At 35.8% G+C, this 17,237-nt stretch overlaps 1 protein-coding gene across 2 annotated transcripts in view; it reads right to left on the bottom strand.

Annotated features, from left to right (window-relative positions):
* LOC140166507 (phospholipase D1-like) overlaps window positions 1–17,237 on the bottom strand; it is a 192,126-nt gene that overhangs the window by 11,161 nt on the left and 163,728 nt on the right. For both annotated transcript variants that reach the window (XM_072189987.1, XM_072189988.1), the window contains 7 exons: window positions 15,556–15,639; window positions 6,407–6,488; window positions 5,434–5,544; window positions 3,288–3,485; window positions 2,482–2,728; window positions 1,565–1,683; window positions 738–848 (listed from right to left, as the gene is read on the bottom strand). In XM_072189987.1, coding sequence (XP_072046088.1) covers window positions 738–848; window positions 1,565–1,683; window positions 2,482–2,728; window positions 3,288–3,485; window positions 5,434–5,544; window positions 6,407–6,488; window positions 15,556–15,639 — 952 coding nt within the window. The remainder of the gene's footprint in view (window positions 1–737; window positions 849–1,564; window positions 1,684–2,481; window positions 2,729–3,287; window positions 3,486–5,433; window positions 5,545–6,406; window positions 6,489–15,555; window positions 15,640–17,237) is intronic.

The raw sequence follows: 17,237 nt of genomic DNA, 5'->3' as shown, positions 1-17,237 counted from the left end.
CTAGTTGAAAGTTGAAAGTGGTGTATTTAGGACATTTTACAATATCTCTACTTAAGTAGCGATATAGCTACATGTATTTGAATGGGCTTCAACTTTATTAATGCCGCTTTTTTCCTCATTTTTTGCCAAAATTTCAGAAATACCTATATTTTTCATATTCCAAATTTTTCACTTTTAAGTAATTTATACACAATTTTATTTTGTTTATGCTTTCACTGGGATCACTGAATGGGCTTAAATACAACAGTAAGGAAACTGCTTATGATGCTAAAAACAAACAAGTTGTCATATTTTAAAGTCAAGTTTGTGTATACAACATATATATACACACACAAGTACAGGTACTAAATCTGTAGTTTTTACACAGGTCTGAATTATCATATTCCAATTTATTATTTTCCGTAAAACAAATGCATCAGTAGGATTGTAGATTTTTTGTTGATTTATTTTTGTTTGACAAATCCAAAATATTCTACTGACAACCAAGTATAATGTCAGAATATCTACTAGTAGCTGAAAGCCGAAAGCTGAAAGCTGTAAGCAATATTATTTGGATTGGATTGGTCAAAAACAAAAACAAATAATCTTATCAATTTATAATTGTCTGACCATACAGTTTCTGTTTAGTGCTAATACATTACATACTCTTGCTACTTTCAGTTGAATAGAGCATTTTCATGATTTACAGCTTTAAGCACCTTCACATTTTGTAAAACTACTCACTACATGGTACTTACTTGGCATTTGCAGGCAGTATTTGTTCTCTTGATATAGTCTGATACATCTATTACTGATGTAGACTTTGGAAGCAGTAATGGATAGTGTGCCCTTGTTAATGCTTTCTCTTTCTATGGGGATAAATAATAACAATAATAACAAAGAATATACACAATCAAGCAGGGCCGTTCCGACTATTAGGCCAGGTAAGGCGGTCGCCTAGGGCAGAGGGGCGCAAAAGAAAAGAGGGCAAAAAAAGAAAAAACGGGAATGGAGAAAGAAAAGGGAAGAAAAAAATGAGGGCGGGTAAAAAGAAAAAATGGGCAGTATACAAATAGGTCAAAACTGATGAGTTTTCAAGGAGGTAAACCCCCCCGAACACTTTTTTGGTATGATTTGGTGGGGCGGCAGGGAGAGGCTTTGCCTAGGGCGGCAAAATCCCTAGGAATGGCCCTGCAATCAAGTGATTGACACATTCAGCTGAATTATTTCATTCACTGTAACAATACCCTAAATTGCATCAAAATTATGATTTTTGCCATTTTTTAACAGGCATATTATGTGCTATTGAAAGGGACAAACATGAAAGCATTCTGATAGACATCAACATGAAGGTGGCTAGTGTGCCCTTCCTAATTGGGCTATTCCAATTGCAATCCATACACCCCCTATGAAAGACATGACTTTAATCTCACACACAGGGAGTGTAGATTTCAAATAGAGTCACCCATTCATGTTACCCCATTTGGAATCTACACCCCCTGTGTGCAAGATTAAGGTCATGTCTTCCATTGGCAGTGTATGGATTGCAACTGAAATAGCCCAATGTTGACAGTTTTTGATTTACCTTAGTGAAGTTCCATCTCTGTATAAAATGCCTTGAGACATCCGCAGCTGCCTTGCCATACACAACAGCACCTATGTCATGCCATGGCATACGTGGTGTGCTCATTCTGTCAACTGAATCTGTAAAAAAAAAACCCAAAAGACATGGTGGTGTATGATTGGAAATAAACACAAAGTGGTTACATTTGATAGTGCAGACTCTGCTATGTTTGAATGTCACTCATGGAGGGAAATATTGTAGTTCCTCAGGTGTATTTCCCCATTTTCCTGGCGAAAAACTATTGAAAGTATACTAAAGTGCTGCATACAGATTGTTTTTTACAGATAAGTTCCATATGAGGATGTTGAAGTGTAGACTCGGCTATATTTTCATATGTCATTGATGACAATCTTTTATTCGCTATAAGTTGGGTCAGGTATCATTGTAAAGGTGTATAATTTAATGAGGAAGTGTAAAACCATCAAAAGGCAAGTTTTAAAATGTCTTCATATCAAGATGAAAATTTGGAAGACATAGTCTAGGAAAGCTTTTGGACAAATCTAGAAAATAATAGCAATCAGATCGGTTGGATTGTAATTGCAGACCTGAAACTGACCATTTGTGAAAAATGAGGAAAATGCTTTAAAAAAGAGAAAATAATGCAAAATCATGCTAAAAAAGCTCAAATTGGGCTGAAAATAACAAATAATGCATAAATTTCAGGAATAAAAAAAAGAGAGAATCAGCTAAAAAGAGGAAAAGTTTCAGGTCTGTGATTGGTATAATATAATCAGAGTAACGTTTCTTCATATCATTTTAGTCACACAACAAGTGCATACAATTAGGCTTAATAGATTCTCAGGACTTGAACTCTCTTATAAAAAACAGGATGAATACTCTTCAAGAAAATCCAACTGAATTGCCTCTACGACACGTACCGTCAAATGCCAGATGAGGGTTGATGACATCTTGTGCGATAAAGTTGCAGTAATCCTTTCCTAGCCATAATTTAGGAGTGCCCTGTATTCCCAGAGTATTGAGATTCCTATCAACGCTTGTCATGATCTCTTCCTTCTGTGGAGTTATCAGGCTCTGACTTTCTTTGTGAGGGCTACCTGTGCCTTCAGGTACACTGGTTGAGTCTACACCACTGTCAAAGTCTGACATGGTATCTCCTGATGTTATCTACAAGACAAAAATAAGAAGAAAATTATGTCAAATATCATTGTGGTGTTATGTGTTATCAGATCAGGACTTTCTTTGCAAGGGCTTGTGGTTTTAGGTACACTTTTTGAGTTTCTATACCACTGTCAATCTATCAATCAATCAATCAACAGTCAAAGTCAATACCGTAAAACCTTGTCTACAAGCATTTAGAGTGATTCTAATGAAGGATATATTAAAACGAAGCAGCCATAAGTATCACAATGCAATAGATTGGTCTTACAATAGTACTTGTTTGTATATGCTTGTATCTGTAATTTATTTGCTAAAACTCCATAATGTTCTTATTTTGTCGATAGATGGCGGGCGCCTGGGTTAATTTAGCTTTCATCAAAAGCACTCTATATGCTTTACGAGGTTTTACGTTTTTGTGTCTCCTTATGTTATATAGAAGACAAACTGATTTCAATTACAATTGTATTTCTTGAATGTGTATAAACAGACCATGTGTGATTACCTAAAGAAACCAAACCAAAGCAAGCAAGCAAGTAAACAAAACAAAAACATCAAATATTCCTACCTGCTTTTTTGGTGATGGTTGTTTTTTGAGAGTGACAGCTGAGCCTACATCAGCTAGCCTATGCTTATGATCATCCCATCTTCCAAAGCATATATCAAGTCCTCCTAAGAAGGCAACTTTCTGGTCTATAGCTACTAGCTTCTCATGATGAGCCCATAACATCACTCCACCAGGAGCATGGTCTGGATGTCTTAAGATCTGCATTGGTAAACGAACAAGATATACATGTAGGATGATATATTACAAAAAGTGGCAGAGCTTTGATAAAATGTCACAACTATGCAATGAGATATCATATTAGATCTACAACTCCAAAAGGAGGGTGATATGGTCTGTTGTCATCGTCTAAGTTTCTCAGTCAACAACCATAACATTGAGCGATTGATGAGGGCATTAGTCATTTGACTAAACTAATTTTCCAGTATAAACCATCATTTTCAAGAACTTTTGACTTTCTATAATTACATCAGACTTTCAACTGAAATAACAACAACTTGATATTAAACTTGGTATATAGGGTGATATTTATCTTGAAATTTCAGCTTTGGTAGCCAAAATCACCCTACATACCAAATTAGAACAATTTTGAAGGAGGTCAGGTGTAACCCATTGGGTGAATTGACATGGATTGACCCTAGAGTAAAAAATACTTTATATCTTGTACCCAAGATTTTGCAAGAACAAGTTAGAATAGAAGCTGCCATCCCAAAATTAATCCTAACCCTAATGTCTTAATCCTAATCCAGTAACCTAATCCCATACCTGCCAACATTGAAAACCTAGAAAACAGAGTACATGGCGAGAACGTGAGGCTGGCGCCAGTAGTATCGCCTCTGACGGCAGGGGGTCCAGGGGCCCGCTTAAGGGCCCCTGGTGGGATCGAGGGGCATAGCCCCGGTGGGGGTTGAGGGGGCGAAGCCCCCCAAAGCTAGAGGGTTTCTACACTGTAAAAACCCTTGTAGGCCCCTTCACAGAAGACATATATTATGTGAAAAAACATTCTGGGACCTGTTTTTATAAGTTTGAAAAAATATGCTTCCTTCACACAGAAAATGTGCTTTTAAAAATGCAGTTTCCTATACTTTTGTACATAACGATCATTCGTTGAAGCAATTTTTTGGCTTTATAACAAGGCCTGCGTGACTGATAAGACATTGATATGATGCACAATACAAAGGTGAACATTTAAAAAAAATCACTTTTTCTTAATTTTTTCAAAGTTTTTGGTGACTTTAGAGAACCTCTAGACCTATTCTGAAGGTTTGTATTTGAGGAGGTATTTATATACTCCATATCTGGCAAAACTTTCAATACATATTTGATGACTGCAACCTTTGAAAAAATGTGAAAAAACATTCTGGGACCTGTTTTTACAAGTTTGAAAAATATGCTTCCTTCACATAGAAAATGTGCTTTGAAAAATGCAGTTTCCTATACTTTTGTACATAACGATCATTCGTTGAAGCGATTTTTTGGCTTTATAACAAGGCCTGCGTGACTGATAGGACACTGATATGATGCACAATACAAAGTTAAAAATTCAGAAAAAAAAAAATCCATTAACAAAAACATGTCAAGTTTTTGTTGACTTTGGAGAACCACTAGGCGTATTCTGAAGTGCTAGGATCATTCACAGTTAATTTGAAAAATATTGGAAAAAAATTACAAAAAAATTACAGTTTGTTATCCTTAATATGGAAACCACTAACTAATGTTTACCTCTTCATCTATCACATTATTATACATGCATTGGTTTTCCATGCATTTATAATATGTGCTAGATGAAGAGGTAAACATTAGTTAGTGGTTTCCATATTAAAGATAACAAACTGTAATTTTTTTTTGTAATTTTTTCCAATTTTTTCAAATTAACTGTGAATGATCCTAGCACTTCAGAATAGGTTCAGTGGTTTTCAAAGTCATAAAAAACTTTGGAAAAGAAATAAAATTAAAATTAAAAAAAAAAAAAAAAAAAAAAAAAAAAAAAAAAATTAATTTTTTTTCCTCCAGAAAATCGGAGTACTCTGATTTTCGGGGTTTAAAACTTCGGAAATCGGAGTAACTCCGCGAAAATCGGAGTAGTTGGCAGGTATGTAATCCTAATCCCTTGTGATGGTGGCAGATATTTTTGCCATATTTCACCTACCTTGATGTTTCGATGCAGCGATTTCAGCAAGTGTTTACAGTTTTTACTGCCCAATCCAAGTGCTACCTCTACTTCTTTGTACAGTAGTATAAAAATATTCACACCTTCCTCCTGAAAAATAATAATGATAAAAATATTTAATTGAAAGAGTGTATTAATGAAAGCTTTGTGTATGATATAAAGTCCATTCACTTCCAACAGCCTCAAGGGTAATGGCTATCTATAAGAGAGTTGCAGCAATAGACAAAAACACTTGAATTGTTCTGGGAAAGCAGATTATGAAGAAGACATGTTTAATTAATTCTGAACCCTATTTGATAAGATCTTTCCCCTTACTATGTAAATCTTGAAATACTGAGTTACCACGGTAATAACAGCCTCTAGGAGAAGATCCAGGATTAGAAGTTGGGAGGGGGGAAGTATGACCCAGCAGGGTCATACTGAGGGGCATAGGTAATGCTCTTGTCATTTTACTTAATCCTTTATTTCTTTTTTATTGTCCTTCTCTTTCCTTTATTACTTTCTTTTTCCTTCTTCCCTTTTTTCTTTTCTTTTTTGTGTGGAAATTAGAGATGTGTGGCCTCATCATGGATGAAAAAGATAACAGCCCGTGTACAAGCAGTCAAAAGTCTCGGCATTACTCGATAATGAGAGCCGATTGTTCCAAGAAATGCGACAGGCAAAACTGCTACGCACTTACCGCATATTTTTAAGGTCTATCACATTAACACCAAGACACGCAAAGCTCTATCGAGTATAGAACAATCAGCCCTCATGAATATGCGAGAGTTCACAGCATGCATTGCATGGGAACTTTGACTGTTTATAAGTCTGTAGTCTGTGGGCCTCATTATCTCCACTTGTGTTTAAGACAGGATAAATGATTTAGTAGAACCTAACAATTTGCTCCCTACTTGGTGTGTGTTGCAGTTTCCATCATGTTACACAAACAACTTAACAATATGAAACTTACAGCTTTTCTCTTCAGAATCTGGTCAACTCTCCATCTTTCTCCTTCAACAGCTGGTCTCTTCAGGAAGATCTCAGGGTTCAACCTGCGATGATAATGAAGATATATGGGATTAGGGGTTGGGGATGATGTTCAGATTGTAAAAGGTTTGATCCCAGAGTGGCTGGTCCGCATACAATAATGTATTCCATAGCGGATTGGATGAGAACTGTATTAATTGAATTTGATACAAGTTCCATTGGTTAGACAAAGACAATGCACAGTACTCTGTTTGATAGGGATGTACAGGTTTTTTATCTTTCCACTGAGTGGCTAGCCCCTATACTCATTGAAAAAATAGATGTGTACTCAGCAAGATTCAAACTGTAATTCAGAACATTATTGTTTTAAATTAAATTCACATCAGCAGTACATCATTTCCCAATATTACATGCTTAATATTACTTGAGGCTTAGAATTGATTGTAATACACTCCAAATCACTAGTTGCAAATTGTATCCCATTAAATTTTCAATCAAGAAAAGTTCTGCCAATTTGTCTTGCCACAATCAAATTAGATTGTTCCAAGCATATGAATCTACTTTCTCAATATAGGTATCAATCTATCACAATTCAAGAACTGATTACAGTAAGACTTCACCAGCATGTGCACTTTTGTGCAACCTCAAACTTCAAACAAAAAAGTATAATATGAAACTAACCATTTTCATTTTCATTAGAGCACAGGATATTGGATTTTTATAACAATTTTGATCAACTGTTGAGTTGCTTTCACTTTCCTTGTTATAAATATTTTTAATCTATTCTTATTCCCTCTATTTTTGTATATATTAAGAACAAGAAGATTCAGCATTTCTGTAATACCCTCAAAATATTGCCCTCTGTTTTAAATACTGTAATAGTACTTATTTTTATGGCACTTTATTTCATGCATTACAAATGACCAGAATTTTGATGGCCACTTAGCTTCTGAATTCAATTTGTGAATCTGTGCTGCTTGTGAAATTTCTAAAATAAAATCCTCACAAATGTAGTGCCCATAAGGTAGTTTACAGTACACATCTACTTCCGCCTACCCAATACTGAAATAGGGCTCTCCCATTTCATTCACCCCCTATGAAAAATAGAACCTTAATCTTTGTATTGACTATAAATTAGATTTGGATACTACTTTCTCCTAACCAATATTGCAACTTTGTTATTATATTGGCATGTACCTTGGGAACCTGCTAAGTTGATTCGGTTGCTCTTCTTACTCCTATGCTTTACTTTCATATATCTACTTCCTTTTACTGTTGTTTTAGGAGAAAGATTAATTGTTTTTGGCCTCCAAGGCAAACACAGCATTTGCCGACATCAACGTCATCACAGTCCTGTGCCTCGCAACTTTCTCTCACCTTTATTTACTTTTCAATAGCAACAGGTGCCTTATTGAAATGAATGTTGCATCCCTTTTCAACCATTCTCTCATAATCTAATCTAAACTGCATTGAGAGGCGGGTACAGCATTCCTAAAATATCCCCCAACAGTCATCTATTTTATAATTACATAGTGCCTTTCACATCGAGACCTGATTGACGGTGCCATGTAAAAAGTTTCTTAGTCTGTGAGCAAACACAAACATTTTCAATTCTACCCAAAAAAGGGCCAGTCAGAGATCCATTAACCCTAACCCGCCAGGGGCTTTTTGGCGACAGGAAGGGAAAGAAGGAAGGAATAAAGAGAGAAAACAAAGAAAGAAGTTGTTTGCTCCTGGTGGGATTCGAACCCGATACCCCTTGCATGCCAACCACTAGCTCAGCGACACTTTGCCACAGGTCTTGGGCTTCGCTGGCCAGCGAAACCATGCCTATATATCACTTAGGGCGATTGCGTCATCACACCACGTGGGATGCACGCACGAACAGCGCATATATCAAGTAGTATTTTGTAGTACTCAGGCGTGTTAGGGTTAATCATTCCATATTCCACACACTACACATCAGTTTTTTGCACTTTTACTTATGCAGTAACTAACCCCTACAATACATAAGCTAGACACTGCATTTTCATGTCAAAAGAGACAAATCTTAATTCTCTATGCCCGGAATAAGGAATTCTGTGCTAATCCAATAGGAGACGCGGCGTAACCTTTAGTTTTCATCTTATTTTGTCAATATTTCTGAAAAGAAAATTTCCACCAATTTATCAACTAGTTTCAAGTGACTTCATATAATTGCACAGATTTTATCATCCCTCAAAACTGATCTTTGAAAGTCCCTTTCAGAATTAGCAATACGATGCACGAAAAGTTAAAATTGGGTAAAAAAACCTGTAAAGTGAAATGTCTACAATGAAAGGAGTGCCCCCGGGCTACACTCAATTTCGCACAAACTGAAGTGTACACTAGCGGGTTGAGAGAAATAGGTAAACGCTGATTGAATATGTAGTGCATGACTGAATTGAAAATCAGCTACCCTGTTATGTTATAAGCAATGTGGGTTCTAGTGTCAACAATTACTTGAATGTTCAATGCGTTTTTTAAATGCTTTTGAAATGTTACAGACTGCTTGTAAATTCATAAAACTCGATTAAGGCAAGTTGGAGTGGTGCCTGAGCTAGCGGCGTTTGTGTTTATTGAGAAAAATAAAGAAAGCCTACACTCACAGTGAAAGGTATGGCCTCAATACCTGAGATCCCAAGGCTCATTGTAAAGGGTTTTATTTTCCCCCATGTGCATGGTTTTTCCTAAAAGGGGGAAATTATGAACACTTTTGTTTTGGCGTATTATTTCCCTTACCTAAAAAACTAGCATTCCCTAGCCACTCACTAGGCATTCCATTGAATGGTAAAGAACCGGTAATGAATGCCTAAATGGTGAATGCTTCCAATACTATAACATTGAGTTAATAGGCGGTTGTTAGCACTCAACCGCCTGTTTGCTAACCCTCAACCGCTTATAGCGGTTCATAAGTGGTTCATAAGCCCTCCTCAGAGGCGAAATATGTAAATGAGCTAAGCACTCGAACCACTAAGGAGGCATTCGAACCACCAAGGAGGCATTCAAACCGCCTAGCATTTAAACCACCTAGGAAGCATTAGAACCGCTTGGGAAGCATTCCAACCGCTAGGAAGCATTCCAACCGCTAGGAAGCATTCCAACCGCCTACAGGTTAGCACTCGAACCACTTATTTAGCCCTCAACCGCTACTAGTGGTTCGTAAGTGGTTCATAAGCCCTCCTCAGAGGCGAAATATGTAAATGAGCTAGGCCCTCGAACCACTGAGTGGCATTCCAACCGCCTATGAAGCACTCCAACCGCCAATGAAATTTCCAATCGCCTCAGAAGCATTCCAACCGCCTATAGGCATTCCAACCGCTTATAGGTATTCCAACCACTTACAGGTGAAGCACTTGAACCACTATATAATTATATAATTATATAGCTATATGCTGGCTAAGCAATTATACGAGAGTGACGAATAGGAATATATATAATATAATGCACTGCAGAAAATTGCACATGGTAAGCCCAGAATGTACTCCATTTTTTATCCATTGTGACAGACGCAGAGGCATTTTAGTTCAGTACATCGTCTGTCTTTGTCGAGTCTATGATATTTTTAGTGTAGACACTAGCGGAGATCAGCTTAGAATTCAGTATTGACATAAGTTGAGTGACGCATAAAGATGTAACATCTGGTGGCTAAATCACATCCGATGGATAAATCACTGCGTCTTTTGTCTATGGAAAAAAGTGAGTAAATTTGAGGCTTGGGCCTTCCAATTCAAATGCAAACTATATGCTTCAATAAATTCCCATCACATAAAGGTAGTTGCTTTAGCCCTCTAATCACACGGTTGTATTAGCCCTTGAACGAATATATCAGAATCAAAGGATACAATTATTATTGTCTCAATTAACACGCAAAACATATATGCAAACACCAGAAAGCTGGCCACTGCTATGGTTGTTATATAGTTTATCTTTTTATTCTTTGATGTAATTATCCAAATTGACTCCTGGAAACAAATTAAATAATTCTTATCAACAACTGTGGAGGTCTAAACTATTCCCTTCATAATAAATGAAGCCAAAAGTGAAAAAAAAAGACAATTTCCCCTAATTTTGTGCCATATGAGTGCTTTTTAGTGAATTTGTGCGTGGTATAAATGTACACAATTATTATTAATGTAATAATAATGCCCCAATATGCTAACTAGCTCCTCCTTCCTAACACTAGACCATTCCATATTTCAAGAAACTGCCTACATAAAAACCTATATTCAAAGTTACATCTAGTCATATTTAAGCTTACCTATACTTACACTATCCATATTGTGGCATATTATTGCACACAAAGATAAATATACATGGATCCCATACATGTATGATGTTGTCCACATAATATGGCATTGTCATGTAACATCCCAAATGTAAAGAGTGAAAAATAAGGCCTATAATAAAGCTGGAAACATGAAAGGATTAAGAAACCATCATCTCTGCATTCACACCAGTTCAAAATGGCAGTTAGAAATATATTCCCATCATGCACCTGTTTGACCCTTGGGTCAACCACTAAGGAATGCTAGTCAAGGCTATTAGCAGAATGCCTAATTGAATGGAATGCCTATTAAATTAGAAATTTTTTAACCGAATGCCTAATACTTAGAAATTTTTCAGTGGAATGCCTATTACTTTAAAAAAATTTAACCGAATGCCTAATACTTAGAAATTTTTCAGTGGAATGCCTATTACTTAAGAATTTTTTTAACCGAATGCCTATGACTTATCCGAATGCCACTGAGTGCCTATAGCAAACCGCCTAATCCTAGAACCACTTAGTTATGAATGCTTAGGAATGCCTAAGTTAATAGTATTGAACTTTATTGAGGGCTTAATGAGTAAATAGGCATTCGGAAGCATTCTTGTGAGGCATTCGAATGCCTGTGAACCAGCTCTATAGGCATTCATTAGCTGCTGAGTGCTAGTGACCACCTAGTACCGCTATCCTTGGCACTCGAGGGCTTGGCGAATACCTACAGAATGCCAAATAGGCATTCATGTTTGGTAAGGGTTGTCATAATTCAATAACTGCAATACACATGGAAATATAAATGTGACAAGTGGCTTCCTTGATTCGATAAGAGCAATGTATACCCTGCAGAGTTCTGTATTATTTAAGCAAAGTATCAAACTGGTAAAATATGACCAGAAGGCTCTGACACACCTTAAAGTTACTGAGAAAGCCACTTGAAAGAGCTTTGGAGCACTTCACCCAATTTGAGATGCAATTAATATTAACAATATAGAGATGCTATACACAGTATTTGCCAACCGTAAACGAATTGAATTGATAAAAAAAATGACACAAGCGAATTGAATTGATAAAAAAAAAAGATGCATATCAGGTAATTGATAAGTTGATAATATCACACAGCTATATTTCATGATTTCTTACTGGAACAGTTTCTTTTCATGATTAGCACTCTCACATTTGAAAAAAAAAGCTATATAAAATTTTGTATTCTGATAGTACAGTACACACTTAAAGCTCCAGTATTTCAAACGCTGACAGCTTTAATGTGAGATGACTATTTAAGTGATCCCTTGATAGTACACTTAACAAATACAGGTTGTGCTGGTTCATAGACATTTTCAATTATGCATATTATCTCAATTCTCATCTGAATTAAACCAGACTTCAATGCTTACTACTTCTAAAAGGTATTGAGCTTTGATATTTAAATTGTGGAAATACTTGACTTAATTTTACAGATATAGTACAGTTTAAAACATTTGTGTAAGACACACAGCACTTCCTAAAAGATTTCAAAAAACTAATTATAGTATTCAAATTAGAATTCATGGATTTTTACCATTAATTCTTGTTATTTCACTGGAGCCAAGAAGTTTTTTTTTTTTTCAGAAATTTTCAAAATCTCATTGTTTTCCGCACAAAATGAAAAGTTTTATTGAAAAAATTGTCTTAACACAGGAATGTGATTGAGGATTTCAAAAAAATCCTGAAACCACTTTAACTTTATTACTATCAAACAATACTGAACAATCACGAGCATAGGGAGCAGGGTGACCAGAGTATCGCAACTCATGGCGGGGGCAGGATGCTGGGGTCCGCTCAAGGTTTTAGCCTATTTGAAAGTCCTAACATTTTTAGGTATTTTTGGAGAAAATGTATATCTTCAATACAAGAGGTCAACAATTTTCAAATCATGGACGGCTTTTCCTCCCAGCTACATACAGTACACTTTAAGTATATACAGACCTGCCAACCTACTGAAGTCAGAAAGAGGGACATTGAGACCAAAACCTTGTACATGTACCCAAACCAGGTACCGACAAATTCAAAGACTTGAGGTGTGCAACACTTTCAGAATTCAGAAGGTATTGCGCAGATCTGAATTTATCACAATAGAGTAAAGAGAATGCTATAGCAAAAATTTAAAGTGAAATTTGCATCATTTTCTGCTGTTCTTACATTTAAATTTGCCATCACTGAAATTTTCAGAAAACAGGACTGTCCCTCATTTTCAGTTTGGTAAACCCCAAATGAGGGACAGACCCTCGAACATTTTTTCTCTTTTCCACTGAGCACACGCTTCGGTGCCATTGCTTTTATTTTGTTTTGTTTTTATAAACAATAGAACAATTAAGGGATCTAAAATGAGCGTTTATTGCGTTTCGACAGTATTTTTTGTGGGACGTGAGAGCACCTCAGACCTATCGAATTGCATTCTGAATAATGAAGCATGTCTTTCTGATATCAAATAATTTTCATTTTTGAAAATCACAATATAATAAATTTGATATTTTTCAAATTTTTTTGATATATAACAGTCCTCGAAGTAAATTATATAAATCTAATGATATATTCTTAAAGTGTATGTAGCAGGAAGGAAAAGCCGACGGTCAATTGAAAATTTTGACCTTTCATATTAAAGATATGGATTTTTTCCCAAAAGACCTAATTTTTTTTGGTGTTTTGGGGAAAAAATCCATATCTTCAATCTAAAGGTCAAAATTTTCAATTGATCGTCGGCTTTTCATCCCACTTACATACACTTTAAGTATAAATCATCAGATTTATAAATTTTACTTCAAGTACTGTTAAATATCAAAAATATCAATTTTAATGATTTGCCATAAAATGTGTATTAAATTGCGAATTTCAAAAAATCAAAATTATTTGATATCAGAATGACATTCTTCGTATTCAGAGTGCAATTCGATATGTCTGATGTGCTCTAATGTCCCAAAATAAATACTGTCCAAACGTTCATACCACAGCCCTTAAGAAGAATCACAAAAAAATCATTAAAAATCACAAATAATTATAAACGCAGCATTAATAACAAAGTGTTACTACATTTTAAACTTAAACAAAATACAAGAGTATTACTCAAAGAATCATGTTATCTGAAAACCAGTCTTTAAAAATCAAATAAGATACAATACATGTACATATGGTACCAAAAGAAAAATTAAAAATCAAACCTCTATTTTTTGAAATGGGCAGAAAGTTTTCCCCTTTTTTTGGCAATAAAATACTCGGTCTCTCTATTGTTTTTAATAAAAGCCTTACAACTCAAAAAATTAAGCTTCTTTTTTTTAAATTTGCAAACATAAATATAGTATTTTATACATAAAATTAAGTATGTAATGAAATTATCTTTACTAATCCCAAAGATCATATCAAAATTTGAAATGGAAAAATCAATATCGTGTTTATCTTGAATAACTTGAACAAAGTTATCCCAAATAGGTTTAAGGGGGTACTACACCCCTCGATAAATTAGTGTCTATTTTGCATTTTTCTCAAAAACTAATAACACAGTGGTAACAAAAGTTATGTATATTATAGGGGCAAGGAATCCAAATACTACACTGGAATTTCAGTGACCCAAGAGAGGTGGTTTGTTATTTATGATAAGAAATAAGGTACCATTAGGATGTACCTCGTTTCCTATCATATATACTGAACCGCTTTTCTTGAGACACTGACATTTCAGTGTAGTAATTGGATTCCTTGCCCCAATGATATACATAACTTTTGTTACCAGTGTGTTATTATTTTTTGAGAAAAATGCAAAAATAGTCACAAATTTACCATAGGGGTGTAGTACCCCCTTAACATGTTCACATTCACAAAAGATGTGAATGATTGATTCAGGAAATTTATCACAAAAATCACAAAGTGGGGAATCTTTCCGCTTAATTTTGAATAAACAATCATTAAAAGCAATTGCCTTGACAGTCCCTCAACATGAGGGACAGATGGCAGGTCTGTATATATCACTTGATTTATAAAGTTTCCATTTGCCATAAAATTAGTATTATATATCGCAAATTACAAAAAAATCAAAATTATTTGATATCAGTAAGACATTCCATGTCCGTCCCACAAAATATACTTTGCAAATGTTGCTATCTGATCCCTTATGATGGGCAACACAACATTTGTTTTACATTGCCTTTATTGAATGGTCTATGAGCTTCAATGAATGTGATCATTTCTTTCAAACTGATCTACATGTACCGTATTCGTTTCAATAAGCGCCCATGCCCCAATAAGCGCCCACCCAGCGACTTTGCAACAAACACAATATGAAATTATTAACCGCCCATCCAATGTTGTCAAAATACTTCCAGTAAGCTTACCTGTCGAATGATTTTACATGCATGCATGAAGGAAATTGAGCATCAAAAGTATCCAAAATGTTCACCAAAATTAAATTATGACGCTATTTCATAGTGTGCAGATGTATAGATATTAAAAATACTTCACAATAACCACCTGCAAATGCCTTTAAAAAGCCAAGTTTGAGTTAATTCTGTCTCAAATTCGTATTTTTTGCCGGCGCGGCAGCGGCCATCTTTATAGTGCGCCCTCAAAACATTTTTTCAATATAATATTAAATTAAGACACATATGAGGGCGCACGAACTGAGAGTAACTAAAATACTTTCAGACGCTGATTGATGACTAAAAACCAGGTAAAAAATAAGCGCCCACCCAAAATGACTTTGTTAAGCGCCCTGGGCGCTTATTGGAATGAATACGGTAATTTAAGTTTAAAAATTAAACCATGTCTGTAAAATGATGGTGACATGAAGACGATACTTGGCAATGTATTATACACAATTCACTTACCACCAGTCTGTGATGAAGATTTCTTGTTGTGCTTCTTCCAAGGCATCTGCTACTACTTCAAAGTATGTAGCACCATCAACAAACCTGTATTACATTGAAAATAACAAATTGACATTGTACTTGAACTTCATTAGGTGCATAATATCATTGCTCTACCGTAAAAACTTGATAGTTAGCATATGTGCTTACAACCAAGCACTATTAAAACATGCAAACATGATGAAGAGCCCCATCCACAAAAGTGTAAAGGGTTTGAGCAAATCATTGATAAACATCAACAAATATACAAACAAGTAAACCTGCAAATGTGTGTCTCAACCCCATTAGCTCAGCTGGTAAAGCGCGGACTTTGGTACAATTTCATGTTTTCAAAAGCGCTCGATAGTAAGCACACAACTATTGAGTTTTTAAGGTATATTGTTTAGTGGTGCGTGGTTTTGCCTTCTTTTGGACAAAAATTTGGTAGGAACTTAAGATTAAATTCTATATACATTTATTGATGGTGTACAGTTACCCAACCATGGCCTGCTCACACCATAGATACAGTGTGGTACAGTAGTTAGAGTATTCGCTTCTGGGGGCATGAGGTTCTGGGTTCAATTCCCAGCAGTGCCAACTTGCTGGGGTAATGCCTTGGAAAAAAGTCTGAATTTAATTGGCAATATCCCGGGGGGGGGCACTCACATTTCCCAGCCATATGGGTATGTGCCACGGCGACGACCCCCTTTTTCAGAGCCGCTAGCCGTTCCTTAGACCCTCTAAATTCATTGTTTGCCCGCTCTGAAGCCCCGAAATTTTTCTAGCCGTTCCATAGACCCTCAGATCATCAATTTCCGCTCTCATTGGCATCTTGAGAGGCGTGTTTTCTGTCCTACTATTTCAAGCCCAAAAGCTATACTTTAATTGCGAGCCCAAAAACTTCAAAGGGAATTTTCCATCAATTTCTTCCCCATTGAAACACATTGTAAGGAATAAGGAGAACTTTGGGTGGGATTTTGGGCTCCTTTTAGTAGTGGCAACACTGGTTGACTGTTTATAAACATTGCAGCACTGCCGAGTGCCTGCCGACGCCTTCAGCTGATGAACATTTTGCTAGAAATAAATGATTTTGAGATCTCTTTTGGGAATAAAATTGGCAAATATGAGGAAAAGTACCTCAAATAATTATGTACACATCCTTGCAGCTGGCCATAAACAATGAATTAAAAAGGTAATTTACGATCTACTGGTCTAGTGAAATCGGGAGTGGAATGGCTGTCAAATTCTGCACACTTCACTCAATCATCTCATGTATGCATGACAGTTCAATGTAGTCTAAATGTTTTTCTTTTCAGCACTGAAAAAAATTCTTGTGGGTTTGTTTTTATGCTGGGCTTTTATGTAATGTTGCTAGCTGCTGCTATAATTATCAGTAGGCTAATAGCATAGATTGTAGGTCTACAGGGTCTAGTAATTTTGATTTGAATGATGTTTTGCTTTGTTGAGATTTCCATCGTAATAGGCCAAACCAGACCTATTTTGCATTAATGGTTTTCCTGATTAATAATTTAATGCACAATTCAAAGTGAAATCAATTCCTTCACAAATCTGTGGCAAAAATGAAACAAAATTGAACCCTTGGCCTGCATGGTTTAGTTCCCGAGATTTTTCAGATTTTGGCGGCCGATCAGTTCCCAAGACCC

Source organism: Amphiura filiformis, chromosome 12, assembly GCF_039555335.1.
Source record: "Amphiura filiformis chromosome 12, Afil_fr2py, whole genome shotgun sequence".
In the NCBI taxonomy this organism is placed as follows: domain Eukaryota; kingdom Metazoa; phylum Echinodermata; class Ophiuroidea; order Amphilepidida; family Amphiuridae; genus Amphiura; species Amphiura filiformis.
Note: the sequence above shows the minus strand (reverse complement) of the source record. Positions and strands in the feature narration are given on the sequence as shown.